Source organism: Protopterus annectens, chromosome 14.part0 (assembly GCF_019279795.1).
Source record: "Protopterus annectens isolate FY-2018-M chromosome 14.part0, PAN1.0, whole genome shotgun sequence".
NCBI lineage: Eukaryota > Metazoa > Chordata > Ceratodontiformes > Protopteridae > Protopterus > Protopterus annectens.
This window is the reverse complement of record NC_056748.1, coordinates 642553758-642567138: the sequence shown is the minus strand read 5'-3', so window position 1 is coordinate 642567138 and position 13381 is coordinate 642553758. Positions and strand designations below refer to the sequence as shown.

Genomic DNA, 13381 nt, shown 5'->3' with positions numbered 1-13381 from the left:
GGTAAGCACTAGGTAGCCTATCTACCACCAAAATCCACACATAGAAACGCACAAACATTTGCAGAGGCTCAAAATAATAATCTGCGCAAGCAACACAGACCTCCAAAGCAGAAACGCAAGCACTAGGTAGCCTACCTACCACAAGATCCAGGTACAGCTTCATAGTTTTAACACGTGAATTTGCTTATTCGTGCTCAGCAACTTGTTGTCAGCACTAAATAAGCTACAAATTACTCAGCACTCAACCTTCCTCTTTACCTAGAGTAAATAGTTTTTGTACTTACTTTCTTCACTTGCTTAGAGAAAAACAGCTCTTATACTCACTTTTCTCACTTGTCTAGAGGAAAGCAGTTTTTTATTCAGGCATGTCCAAGGGTCAGCTCCCAGTGTTCTCTCCTATCTGATGAATCTGGGCATCTTGAGGCAATGTAGCAATTGCCTCATGTACAGAGACAACCCTCTCCTCCTACCACCCAACACCACAACCTGTGACAGATGCACTTATCTAGCCAAACTGGAGGTAAAGCTCTCTCCAACCAAGACTGAACTCGACAGTCAAGAGGAGAAGGTAAACACTTGCACCACACCACACTCATCACATAGTCCCACTAAACCTACACCACCAAAATCCACACATAGAAACACAAAAACATTTGCAGAGGCTCAAAATAATAATCTGCTCAAACAACAGAGACCTCCAAAGCAGAAACGCAAGCAACCTCCACCCCCCAACACAACCACAATGACACATAGCCCACAGACTCAGTGTTCCAATAAACCACAGCCCATAAGGCAAACTAACGTACCCAACACACTAGTCATAGGTGACTCTATAGTCAGGCACACTGATGTCCCACTCACCAGGCTAAACAAGAAGGTTACAGTCAGCTGCCAGGATCCGCCACAAAACCCATGCATTCAAGTCACTCCTCAACAAGTACAAATATGACTCTGTCATTGTCCATGCTGGTGTGAACGACCTGAGACTTACCTCCCTGGACTACATGAAGAGACATGGAAGAACTCTCCGATCTTATAGCCCAGGTAGGTATGACCCTAGCCCTGACTAGCATCCTGCCATCGCCCAGAATGATACCGCAGTACAAGAACAAAATGATTGACTTCAACAATTGGCTAAACTTCTGGTGTCATTCTAAAAGGATCCAGTATCTGTCTGCCTGGGATGCCATGGTCGACAGACCACAATGCTTTGCCAGAGATGGCCTGCACCTGTCGGCCCTGGAATTCCGGATACTGGCTAAGGCTCTTGCCGCCCCTATAGTGCCTTCTTTAGGGAAGGTTCAAATGACAAATTCAGCACCGTAACAGGAACAGGCAAGCAAAAACTGAGGGTAATGCTGCTCAATGCTAGAAGTCTAAATCTCAAAATGCACTCACTTGAGGCACTCCTTAAAATGGAGAACGTAGATATCTGTGCAGTGACTGAGACCTGGTTCAAGGCCGTAGAGAGCACCCGTGCATTACCAGGCTATAACTCGTACCACACTTTTTGGCCATCTATCCTGGACCAGAACACCAAAGGCGGAGAAGTGTCCGTATTCATTAGGGATATCCACACCTCCAGGCTAGTTGCGCAGCATAACGCATCCAAGGTTATCCAAGTTCAACTAACTCTGGGCAAAACTGCAGTCCAAACTGTAGCTTGCTACAGATCCCCCGCCATGCCCCAGGATTCCCACTCCTCTTTTCTTGATATAATGGAAAATATTAGGGTTCAACCAAAAGTACAGTTTTGTACCTACCATAAATGTAGATGCTCGAGTGCATACCCTGCTGCAGTCATCACACTTGGGTTATCCTGTCGTCAGGCGATCCCGCAGTCGGCCAGAATTCCAAAGTCTTGGTCTGGCGTCGGTTGCTGTCGCTTCTTCCCTGACGTCAGTGCGCCAGGGGTATATATAATGCATCCAACGCCATTTTCTTCAGTTTTTCTTGCCCCAGATGTCAGGTGCCCCCAAAAAGGTGGTCAGTAATTAGTACCAAATTAAGTAATTTTTGCACAAACACAAAATCCCTCCAGCTATAAGCAAATACATCAGGAAGGTATTGTAGAGGTTTTAGCCAGTTAGATCAGAGGGGATGGAGGGAGGGTAACCTGGACTGCAGCAGGGTGTACACTCGAACATCTACATTTATGGAAGGTACAAAACTGTACTATGTTCATCGTGTTACCCTGCTGCAGTCATCACACTTGGGTAGAATCCCTAAGCTAAGGTTGGGTGGAGGAGTTATAGAGGGTTAGAGGAGGCTAGAAGGCCCTGCAGAACTGCAGTGGCAAAGCCAGCTCTAGTCTTAGAGTAAAGTGGTAAGTGATAGTGTTTGGTAAAGGTGTGTACTGAACTCCAAGTTGCAGCTTCCAAAATCTCCTTGGTAGGAACCCCCCTGAGGAAGGCTGTAGATGTAGATGTTGCTCTGGTAGTGTGGGGCCTAACGGTAGCAGGTACTGGTTTTCCATGATGGGTATAGCAAAAACGAATGCAATGTCCTATCCATTTGGAAATGGTCTGTTTTGATATGGCCTTCCCTTGTGAAGCTGTAGCATAGGATACAAAGAGCTGGTCAGATTTTCTGAAAGCCTTAGTTTTATCCAAGTAGTAACGGAGTTGCCTGTGAATGTCCAAGGAATGCAGGAGTCTTTCTCCTTTGTTCTGTGGATTTGGGAAGAAGGTGGGTAAGTGGATGGTTTGATTTAAAGCCACACTGGAAACCACCTTAGGCATGAAGGAAGGATTAGTTCGTAGAGAAACTCTGTCTTGATGGAAAATGAGGAAAGGTTCCACTGCCATTAGTGCCTGCAGCTCTGAGACTCTTCTAGCTGAAGTTATTGTAGCAGCATGGCAGTCTTCCATGATAGAAACTGTAGATCTGCATAGAAAGCTGGTTCAAAGGGAGGTAGCGTAAGTTTTTCCAGAACAAAATTGAGGTCCCATGTTGGTGTAGGTGCTCTCCTGGGGAGCCTAATGTTTTTTGCCCCTCTGAGGAACTGCCTTAGAAGTGGATGCAAACATAAGGGTGGATCCGTGTTGTAGTGGGCTGAAATAGCTGATGCATGGATTTTAATGGAAGAAAAAGAAAGTCCTTTGTGCAACATCTCAGTTAAATACTGTAGAATCTGAGGCATGTGAGGCTGAAGTGTGTTTTGGCTTTTAGCTTGGTTCCAGGCGCAAAATCTTTTCCATTTATCCGAATAGGCCTTCCTGGTGCTGGGCCTCCTAGCTTCCAGAATAACATCCATAACTGCTTGGGAAAGAGGAGCTGGCTGGATGCTTAGGTGATTTGCCATGCAGCCAAATTTAAGGTTTTGAGTTGGCTGTGAAGAATCTGATTGTTTTGCTGTGTGAGCAAATGGGCAATTTGTGGTAAAATCCAAGGTGGGCCCTGGGCCATATTCCTTAATAGTGGGTACCAGTGCTGGCGTGGCCAGTCTGGGACTATGATTATCAATCGTGGTCTCTCCTTTCTGACTTTCAGAAGCACCTTTGTGAGGAGAGGCAATGGAGGGAAGGCATATACGGTCAGGTTTTTCCAAATGAATGAGAGTGCGTCCACTTTCCAAGCTTGATGGTGAAGTGTCCTTGTACAAAATTTTGTTAGTTGATAGTTTTGAGGACTGGCAAACAGGTCTATGTCTGGAAGGCCCCATTTCTGAGTTATCATTGCAAATACTTGTGGATCCATTTTCCACTCGTGGGGATCCATGATGTTTTTGCTGAGGTAGTCTGCCAATGTGTTCTTTTTTCCTGGCAGGAATTGAGCTTGTAACTGAACTTGGTAAACCAGAGTTGTGTTCCACAAGGTCACTGCTTGCCTGCATAGAGGGAGGAGTGTGTACCCCCTTGTTTATGTACCACATTACTGTGGTGTTGTCCGTCCTTATTGTAAGTTGTCCTGGATGTAATAGATTCTTGAAGGCTGTCAGAGCATTCTGTACAGCTAGCATCTCTTTTTGATTGATGTGCAGATTCCTTTGATCTGCAGTCCATACGACTTGAACGCACTGTCCTGCCATGTGTGCCCCCCAGGCGTAGTCCGATGCATCTGTTGTCATAGTTTGCCTGGCTAGGGGCAAGGTGCAAGGCTGACCCTTGTTGAGGTGACATGCCTGTGACCACCATAGAAACTCCTGTTGTAGGCAGGGAATGAGAGATATCATTGTGTCCAAGCTGTGGCTGTGTTGAGACCATACGCTTTTTAGGTACCACTGTAATTTCCTCATATGCAGCTTTGCAAATGGTATTAGTAGTATGCAAGATGCCATGAAGCCCAAGGCCTGCAGAATTTTTCTTGCAGGTAGTTGGGTCTTTGTTGCCATTGTTTTGAAATATTGAGTCAGTTGTAGCTGTTTGTCTGGCGTCAGATAATCCTTCTGGGCTGTTGTATTCAAGCTGGCACCCAGGAATGTCATGTTTTGTGAGGGTACTAGTTTTGATTTCTTTTCGTTTACTGTGTACCAAGATGTTTTACAAAAGCCAGATGTTGTAAGAGGGTGTCCTTGCTTTCTGCTTGGATGAGGCAGTCATCCAGGTATGGGTATATTTGAATTCCTCTTTGTCTGCAGTATGCAATTACTGGTGCCAGGCATTTTGTGAAGACCCTGGGTGCAGTAGATAAGCCAAAGGGCAGTGCAGAGAATTGGTAATGGGTTGAACCTGCAATGAAACGGAGGTATCTTCTGCAACTTTGTCTGACAGGGACATGCAGGTATGCCTCCTTGAGGTCCAACGTTACTAGCCATGCTTTCTTGCCCAACATGGGAAGAAGCTGCTGTAGTGTTAGCATCTTGAATTTGGGTACTTGTAAGAAGGTGTTTAGAATTGAAAGGTCCAGAATTGGTCTCCAGGCATTGTCCTTTCTGGGAACTAGAAAGAGTCTTGAGTAAAATCCTTGGCCTTGCTCTGGAGTAGGTACCAGTTGAATGGCTCTCATGTCCATGAGAGCTGTAATTTGTTTTTGTGCCTCTGCCCGTTGATTTTGTGGCAGGTTTGGCATTCCTCTTTTCATTGGCAAGGTGTGAAAATGCAATCTGTATCCTCGTGAAATTATGTCTAGGACCCATTTGTCCTTTGTGACAATGTGCCAGTTGTCTGAAAAAAGTTCGAGTTTTCCTCCCAAGGGGGCTGCCAAGAGAGTGTTGCTTGGCCAGATGAGGTGCAAGTCATTGAGTTTGCCTTCTGGTAGTTTGGGACCTGTCTTCTCCTCCCTTCTGTGTTGCAGTGCCCCATTGTCGTGGTTTGTACTGGGCTTGTGGTTGTCCTCTGCCTCTTGGACGTCTGTATTTACCCCTCTGTGGTCTGTCAGTAGCTGGAAAGAACCAATTTTTTGTTGGCCAATTTCTGCTGAAGCGAGGGGGCTGTACCTGTAGAAATTCTTTGACTGTCTGCATAGATTTTGCCTTATCCTCCATTTTCTTTAAGACTTCTTCTGCTTTAACTCCAAAAAGAACATCCTGCTGTAATGGAGCATCCAGAAGCTTTGCTTTAACATGATCAGGCAGTTTGTTCTTTAACCAAGCATGCCTACGTATAACAGATCCAGTGACAGCTGCTTTGCAGGAAGCCTCCAAAGAATCAAAACCACATTGTAAAGTATGTTTGCCCACCTGTTCAGTTGCATGTAACAGATCCTGCATTTCTTTCAATTCAGACTGTTGAGGGAGTGTGCTCATTTTTTGTTTTAAATGAGACATTAGAAATTGCTGAAACTTTAGCATGTGAAATTGGCAATTTAGTGCCCTCATAGCTAGAGTGGCTGAGGTGTAAACCTTGTTTCCCCCACCTGTCTAGTGCTCTGGAGTCCCTTTCAGAGGGTACAGGATTTTTTTGCCATAGAAGCCTTAGCCCCTTTGGGACCCTGGGAGATAGTCTCTGGATCAGCAACAGGGCTTTTATAAAGGAATTTGTGGGATCAGCAACAGGGCTTTTATAAAGGAATTTGTGGGAATCAGGCACTCTATAGTATCTGTCAGGTTTGGCTGAAGCAGGAGGCAGAGAATCTGGGTTCAAACTGGATTCTAAGTAAACATCATCCACAATGTCTAAAACTGGGGGGATGGCAAGTGGTCTGTGCTGGGGGAGTAAAAGAAACTCTGAGCCTTTTCTTTGAGTCAGAGTAGTCCTGACCTTCCCAGTGAAAATGTTCCCTCATAGTGTGTAAAGTTTCTCCAAAGGAGTAGTCTTCAGGGGTAGAAGCTGAGGGAATAGAATCCTCAGCATCAGAATCTTCATAAGGGGAGAAGGAGTAATCTTGGTCCTCAGAGGAGCCTGAGGAAATAGACACTTGTTCAGAGGAGGCATAATCTTCCTCTTGTCTAGGCCTTTTGTCGGGTGGGGGTTGGGAACCCCTGATTAAAGAGATCAAATCTTCATCCATTTTGAGCATCTGTTTCTTAGGCATGGGGCCTTGAACTGGAGACTGAAGTGCAGTCTTTTTAGGTTTAATAGGAGTCTTAGTCTTAGGATACGTTTTTATGGTGAGCGTCGTCGGTCTGAAGACGCCTTCAGAAACTGAAGGTGTTTCTGCAGCACCGACATCTTTATCAGCAGTGTCGTCGGTAGGGGGTAAACAAAATGGCTGCGTCGGCCTAGTACTCTCCACCAAAAGCTCCGAAGGGGACTCGGGTTCCAGATCTGCAGTAGTCAGGGGCTGTGTCGGAGCCTCACTGAAGACTGGTGAACCGGTGACCGGACCAGCCGAGGCCTCGGAGTCTGGCTTGGGTCTAGGCTGCCTGTCCTTGTGTTTTTTTGTGCACGCCGGTAGTTGGTTGCTCCGACAGCATAGTGTAGATAAATTTTCTACCGAAGTAGTGTCGTGCGAAATCAAAGCGTCTTTTTATAGTACGCTTATTAAACCTAGCACAAAAACGACAACCAGTGACATCGTGGTCTGGGCCTAGGCAAGGTATGCAGTAAGAATGAAAATCCTTATGAGGTATTTGCTTCCCACAAGAAATACAATTGTTAACTTTTTCTGACATCGTTCGGAGGCAAGAAAAGTTTCCCCAACGGGGTACTTAGCTTTATTGAAGACTTCGGATCTGAAATTCGACTTCGAAAATCTCAGGAGTCAGCTGACCGGCACTTGCGAACTGCTTCTGCTTCAGGCACCGCGCGGCAAGAAAAACTGGAGAAAATGGCATCGGATGCATTATATATACCCCTGGCGCACTGACGTCAGGAAAGAAGCGACAGCAACCGACGCCGGACCAAGACTTTGGAATTCCGGCTGACTGCAGGACCGCCTGACGACAGGATAACCCAAGTGTGATGACTGCAGAAGGGTAACACGATGAACATCACCCTAATAATGGGCGATTTCAACTACCCACCATTAACTGAGAAAACTACTCGTGCACCAACTCCTTCGCTCAACGCTTTCTGGAATTCATAAATTCCAATGCCCTGGATCAGCTTATCCACACCCCCACCAGGGGCAAAAATAGCCTAGACCTAGTCATTACCAACATGAGTGACCGGTGTTCCACAACAGAAGTCAACTACTCGTCGGTCAGATCCGACCATAAGCTAATCACCCTAGATATCCACATCCTGCCCCCCACCCCCCATTAAGGAAACCATGGTAAAAAATTTCTCCAAAGCCAACTTCATGCTTCTTAAGACAGAAGTGGTGAACTTCATGACACCCATGCAGATGGGCAATACAGTTACGACTGCTGAATCCTACACAAATGCACTCTATAAGCACTTATATAAGTGCATGGATCGTGCTATCCCAAACAGAACCAAGACGCTAGCCTAAAAAAAAAATGAAGCCAATCTGGTGTTTCCCTGCCATAAACAAACTCTACAACAGAAGGAAGAAACTGTTGCAAAAGAGAGTAAAATCCCATGAGTGCAGGAGCTCCCTGGTCAGCCTCAGTAAGAAGCTGAAATCCTTTATACAATCCTCTAAACTAGCTACGAAAAGAAAATCGCCAATGATTCTAAGGACAACCACAAAGCATTCTAAAGCTATGTCAAGAATCGCAATGGCAACTCCCGGATCCGCTCTGAGTTACAGCATAATGGCACGAAAATTACAGAACCAATTGATACTGCCAAGATCCTGGCAGATAGGTTCAGTGCTAAATTTACCCCCTTCTCACCCCCTAAAGGGCCCATATCTGTACAGGAAGAATGCAGAGTCCTTGTAATCACATCTATGTAGGTAAAAGCTACAGCATCCATGGGACCGGACAGCATCCCATGCGGCGTTTTACACGAATTTCAGAATGAACTGGCTTGCCACCTAAGCACCATGTTCAATCAGTCTCACGTCAGGCTTTGTACCCACCAAATGGCGCACAGCAACAGTTGTCCCACTCCACAAAGGGGGAGCCTCCACTGATCCTGGGAACTATCATCATATTAGCCTGACGAGCCTGGTCTGCAAGGCCATGGAACGTATCATCATGGAAATCATAAACAAAGATATTGGTATCCTCCAAACTCTGGACACCACCCAGTTTGGGTTTATGAAAGGCAGATCATGCCTTCTGAACCTGATCGACTTCTTTGAGGCAGTCACCAAAGCCACAGATGAGGGTAAGGTGGTTCACACAGCCCATCTTGACCTCGCCAAGGCTTTCGACACCATCCCCCATTCTGGAATTATAGCTAAACTCACTAAACTAGTTATAAATCCCTACGTCACAAGATGGGTTGCCAACTGGCACACTGACAGAACCCACACTGTAAAAGTTGCAGACTCCAAATCTGACTTCAAACCAGTGACAAGTAGAGTACCACAGGGTTCAGTCCTGGGACTTCTCCTGTTTGATATCTACTTCTCTGAAGTACAGGCTAACACAGAAGGCCTCTAGCTAATGAAGTTCACTGATGACTGCAAACTAGGAGCCATAGTCGAGTCCCCAAATTATGTGGACATCCTACAGGAGGGCCTCACTGAGACAGATGCCTGGTGTCAGAGGCATGGCCTCAAGCTCAATGCCAAAAAGTGCATTGTCATCCCCTTTGGTAAAAACTCTGTACTCATGAACTACCACATAAACGACAGTCTACTTAATGCCGAATGTGTGCTAAGAGACCTTGGGACCCCAGGTGGACAGTAGTCTCTCCTTTGATAAATCACATTGCCACAGTAGTCAGGAAATCCTTCTATGTGGTGCACTTCACCACAAAAGGGCTCTCATCCAGGAAAAAAAGAGGTCATTATTCCCCTCTACTCAGCACTCATTAGACCCATTATAGAGTACAATGCCCCTTTTGGAATGTACCTCACAAGACATCTGCAGCAGCTGGAAAGGCCACAGAAGTACCTCACAAAGAGGCTTACTGGCCTCAAACAGATGCTCTACACTGACCGTCTCAAAAAAAACTCCAGCTTTACTCTGTAGCATATTGCCTACTCCGAGGAGATCTCTGCCTAACATATAAAGCTATGTTAATCCCAGAGCTGTTGGACATGCTGCACCTAAAGAAATCCCAATCCCTTCGAGCTACATGCAATAGGGACCTAAATCTTGTCACCACAATAAGCAGGACTTGCTGGAGGGATAGATTCCTGTTCCAGAGACTTCCTATACTCTGGAACAAGCTACCCATCTATGTCAAGCAAAGTTCATTAGCACTCTTCAAGAAAAATCTTGATGAGTGGATGGGAAATAGGAAATACACTCAGGGGATAATGTCTGTGGCTTTGCTCGACAGGGGCACAGGAAATTAACTTTCTTGGGTGGCGTAAGCCAGGGAACCTTGTTGGCTAGGCTTACTTAGGCCCTTGGGCCGATAGCCTAGTACCTACCTATGAACAATAAGTGTGTACTTCCCCAAGATGCTAATACAATAAGACTTGCACAGCTCCTAGTTTGCAAAATTTTTTACGCCCTCCCTAACCACCACTGAAATGCTAAGTGTCTGCATTGGTAACTATAGACTTTAAATGCTGTTTACTTACTGAAGTCATAGAAATGTTGCCAGAATGCTTCCATCCATTTCTGAAGCTCATCTTTGCCTGCAGCTGCAAAAACATGGGTTATAGCCTTGTCTGCCAATGGATTGACAATTGAAAGGCTGTTTGCTCGCTTATTTAAATCTTTGCTGGCAGTTCGAATCCTGGTATCCTATGCAGAGAAAAATATTTATTATTGCACTGATAAATTCTGCACAAACTTTTACAGCAGTAATACATTTGAACTATCCTAGTCTTTAAATGTATCCCCTGCTAACAGAAATAGCATCAGCCTATTATTATTACTGTATGTAGATCTTTAAGACAACTTCAGTTGGGCAATATAAGTTGAATCTATAAACCTGTGACACCAAAGCACTTAGAGATGGTTTCTAATTCTTGGCCATGTATGATAATTTTTAAGGCTTCACACCTATATTAAACATACAAAAGCATGAAATGAGTAATGCACATAAAAGGTACTTCTGAAACTGCACACAACAGGATATGCTGGTTAGTAGGAACATTTTGGTCCATAAAATTTTGTTTATTTATAATTTCTAAGCAACAATGGCCAGGTAGGAAGACCAACTGCCAGAAAGAAGAAAATGTTGAAATCAGTAAATAATGAACAGCAGTGTGTGTGTGTGTGTGTGTGTGTGTGTGTGTGTGTGTGTGTGTGTGTGTGTGTGTATATATGTATATAAAAAACAATCTGAATGTTTGTTTTATACTGTAAGGAAGAAGCAATGTTTTACAGGGGGAATGTGTTACAGTGTAGAATACAAAGATAAGAAAAAAACTGCATAATATAAAATTTTACTATAAATTATATGGAAACATAATAAAAATTTCAAATGTGGGAGTTCCATTACTATTACTCTTTCAACAATTATGGAGCGGAACTGCCTGGATTTTATTGATATTGTAGCGTAGTGTTCCTGTTAGAGAACAAACAGGAGGCATGAGGTGTCATAGTAAGCAACACAATGTAACACTAAACAATCTTATGCAATACTACAATTCCAAGTCATTTTTTTTCTGTTAAGGTCATTTTCAGCTTTGTCTAGAAGGATTTAGCAATCTGTTTCATAACTTCCTCAGGTAAAGGAAAACTGGAATCACAAACATTGCCTTTGGATTTTACTATGTTGCATAGCTGCCCTAGCAAGTCCATAACTTCAAAAATGCTGTGCCTCAATGATACGTTCTAATACCTGCACAGCTCTCACTGACAGTAAGAGTTTTGATAATTTAAAGTATTGCATTTTGGTACTGCAATCATTAAACTTAGTAACCTTTCTTTTGGACACCCCCCCCCAAGCTCAATGCTTGGGGCTATTCTTGCTCCCTTATTTATTAGTTGTACCCCCAAATACCTACTGCAGTCAAAACATTTTCTGTGCAGATGACCTATTCCTACTACAAGGCAGCAAGCACTCAGCAAAAGTGTAGGAAGCACTAGCAGCAGGCTTTCACAAAACCTTCACTTGGTTGAAGGACAGCCACTTGCAAGTTAACACATTTAAAACTATAAATTTCTGTTCTTCTCTGGTTAACAAGTTATGAATTACTGATCTTAAAACAAAGGAAATCATCCCTTAAAGACCCCTGTTCTGCTTCTCAGATTCTGAGCAAGCCTTCATTAAAATAGTTCCCAGCGTCTGGAACTATTCCTTCTAATATTAGGTCCCTCATTCCTCCTCAGCAGTTATATCCTCCTTGTAGGACTATTTTGAATAAGCTACTACCTGTAGATGGCTTAAAGATGGATCTTAAAATCTCTCCCATCACTTTTTCCCATCACTTTTTTCCCTATCTCATACACCTTGTGTTGTAGTACTCCTTTCCAACAGATCTTCCTAAACTTTAAGTTGTCCAAGTTTCTATGTTCCAAAATAAACCCTTGTCATACTTTAATGAAACTGATCACAAATATATCTAAGTAGTTTGGCTTGTACAACTTCTTCTATCACTCTGTTATAACATGACCAGACAGTCTGGCATGCAAAGTTTGGAGCCTTACCTTGTTTATGCAGTAAATTTTGCTGTACAGTATATTTCTATATTAAATGTGTTACCCTGTTCATTTACTGCATTATAAAACAATTTTTTTCTACATTCATCTGACCTGGGTCACAGCTGAAAATTTCCTTTGGACCAGTTCACAAATTATTAATAAAAATTCTGCAACAACATACTGAAGAAATACATGTAGGTGATGTGCGTGATGGTCTGGAAAAGTCAACTGTAAACTTGCCATAGGAACTAATTTACTGTACTCATGGTTAAAATGGGATACATTTTTGGAAGCATTCATGAGCAATTTGTGAGTTAACATGGGAAATGGCAAATTCTGAAGCTGAGATCAAAGACTTAACGATAATGTGAATGAGAGAAACAAAAATACAAAAATGACGCCTAGCTTAAAGGGCTTAAATACCATCTCTAAGACCACCTTTAACATAAAGGACAAATTCATTCAGAGCCACTCAATCTCTACAGAAGACTATATATGGCCCTTTCTACATCAAGGCTTGCAGGTCAGATTCTCCTTGCAGAGGTATTGGTCACTGAAAACAGTCTTCCACTACTGAATTTTTAATACTTTAAAATTAACTCTCTCACGGGAGGTTAAATAGGTTTCTTACTGAAAAATTCAAACAAATGAGGAGAGTTCACATTCTGGACAACCTCATTTGGAGGCTATCCCTCAAAAATTGTTTAACTGCAAAATACGAACAAATCTGGATCTGGAGAAATAGGGATGATATGACTGACCTGGATGATACAATCTTGGAAATTAGATATGCTAAACAGAAGAATTTTCTGACTGCACATTGTACATGGTGGATGAAGGGTGAGGCATTACAAACACAGATGCCAAGATCCCCGAGAAGCTTGTCAGTTTGAAGGGAGATATTGGCTATACCATATGCGTTTGAGACATGCATCATGAAGAGGGTCTCAGCCACAGTTAGGCTGTATGAATGGATTTTTGTCTTTTCTTACTTTCAGCAGTATCCTCATTATGAGTGGAAAAGTTAGACTAGGGTTCATGAAACCCAACCATATCAAGACTGGAACAAGAACATTCAAACCCTAGTGTGGTAAAGCAATGCCTTCTTATCAACTTTGTTCAAAGTCTTCAAACCTATTGACAATGAGAAACTGTGCTATTGTTTCTAGGGTTTATGGTACACTTTAGAGATCATGGAGTTTTTCTTCATTTAAAAGCTTCTTGAAGAACTTGTGCCTTGATTTTCCCTGTTAGGGATGCATGCTGCAATGGCTGAACGTGCACCTTAATGGAGACAAAGCTAAGACTTTCTCAGAAAGCTCAGCCAGATATTTTATAACAAGAGCTGCAGTGGCAAGCTGTGCCTTCAGTCCGACTACTGGTGCAGCAAAGATGTAAAACTTTTCCTTTAACCAAGTAAATGTTCTATTGTTG

The 13381-nt window shown here is 43.4% G+C and overlaps 1 protein-coding gene across 1 annotated transcript in view; it reads right to left on the bottom strand.

Moving 5' to 3' along the window:
- Positions 1 to 13381, bottom strand: part of RTKN2 (rhotekin 2) — a 746431-nt gene that overhangs the window by 105194 nt on the left and 627856 nt on the right. Inside the window, exon 10 of the mRNA XM_044055605.1 lies at positions 9934 to 10099. Coding sequence (XP_043911540.1) covers positions 9934 to 10099 — 166 coding nt within the window. The remainder of the gene's footprint in view (positions 1 to 9933; positions 10100 to 13381) is intronic.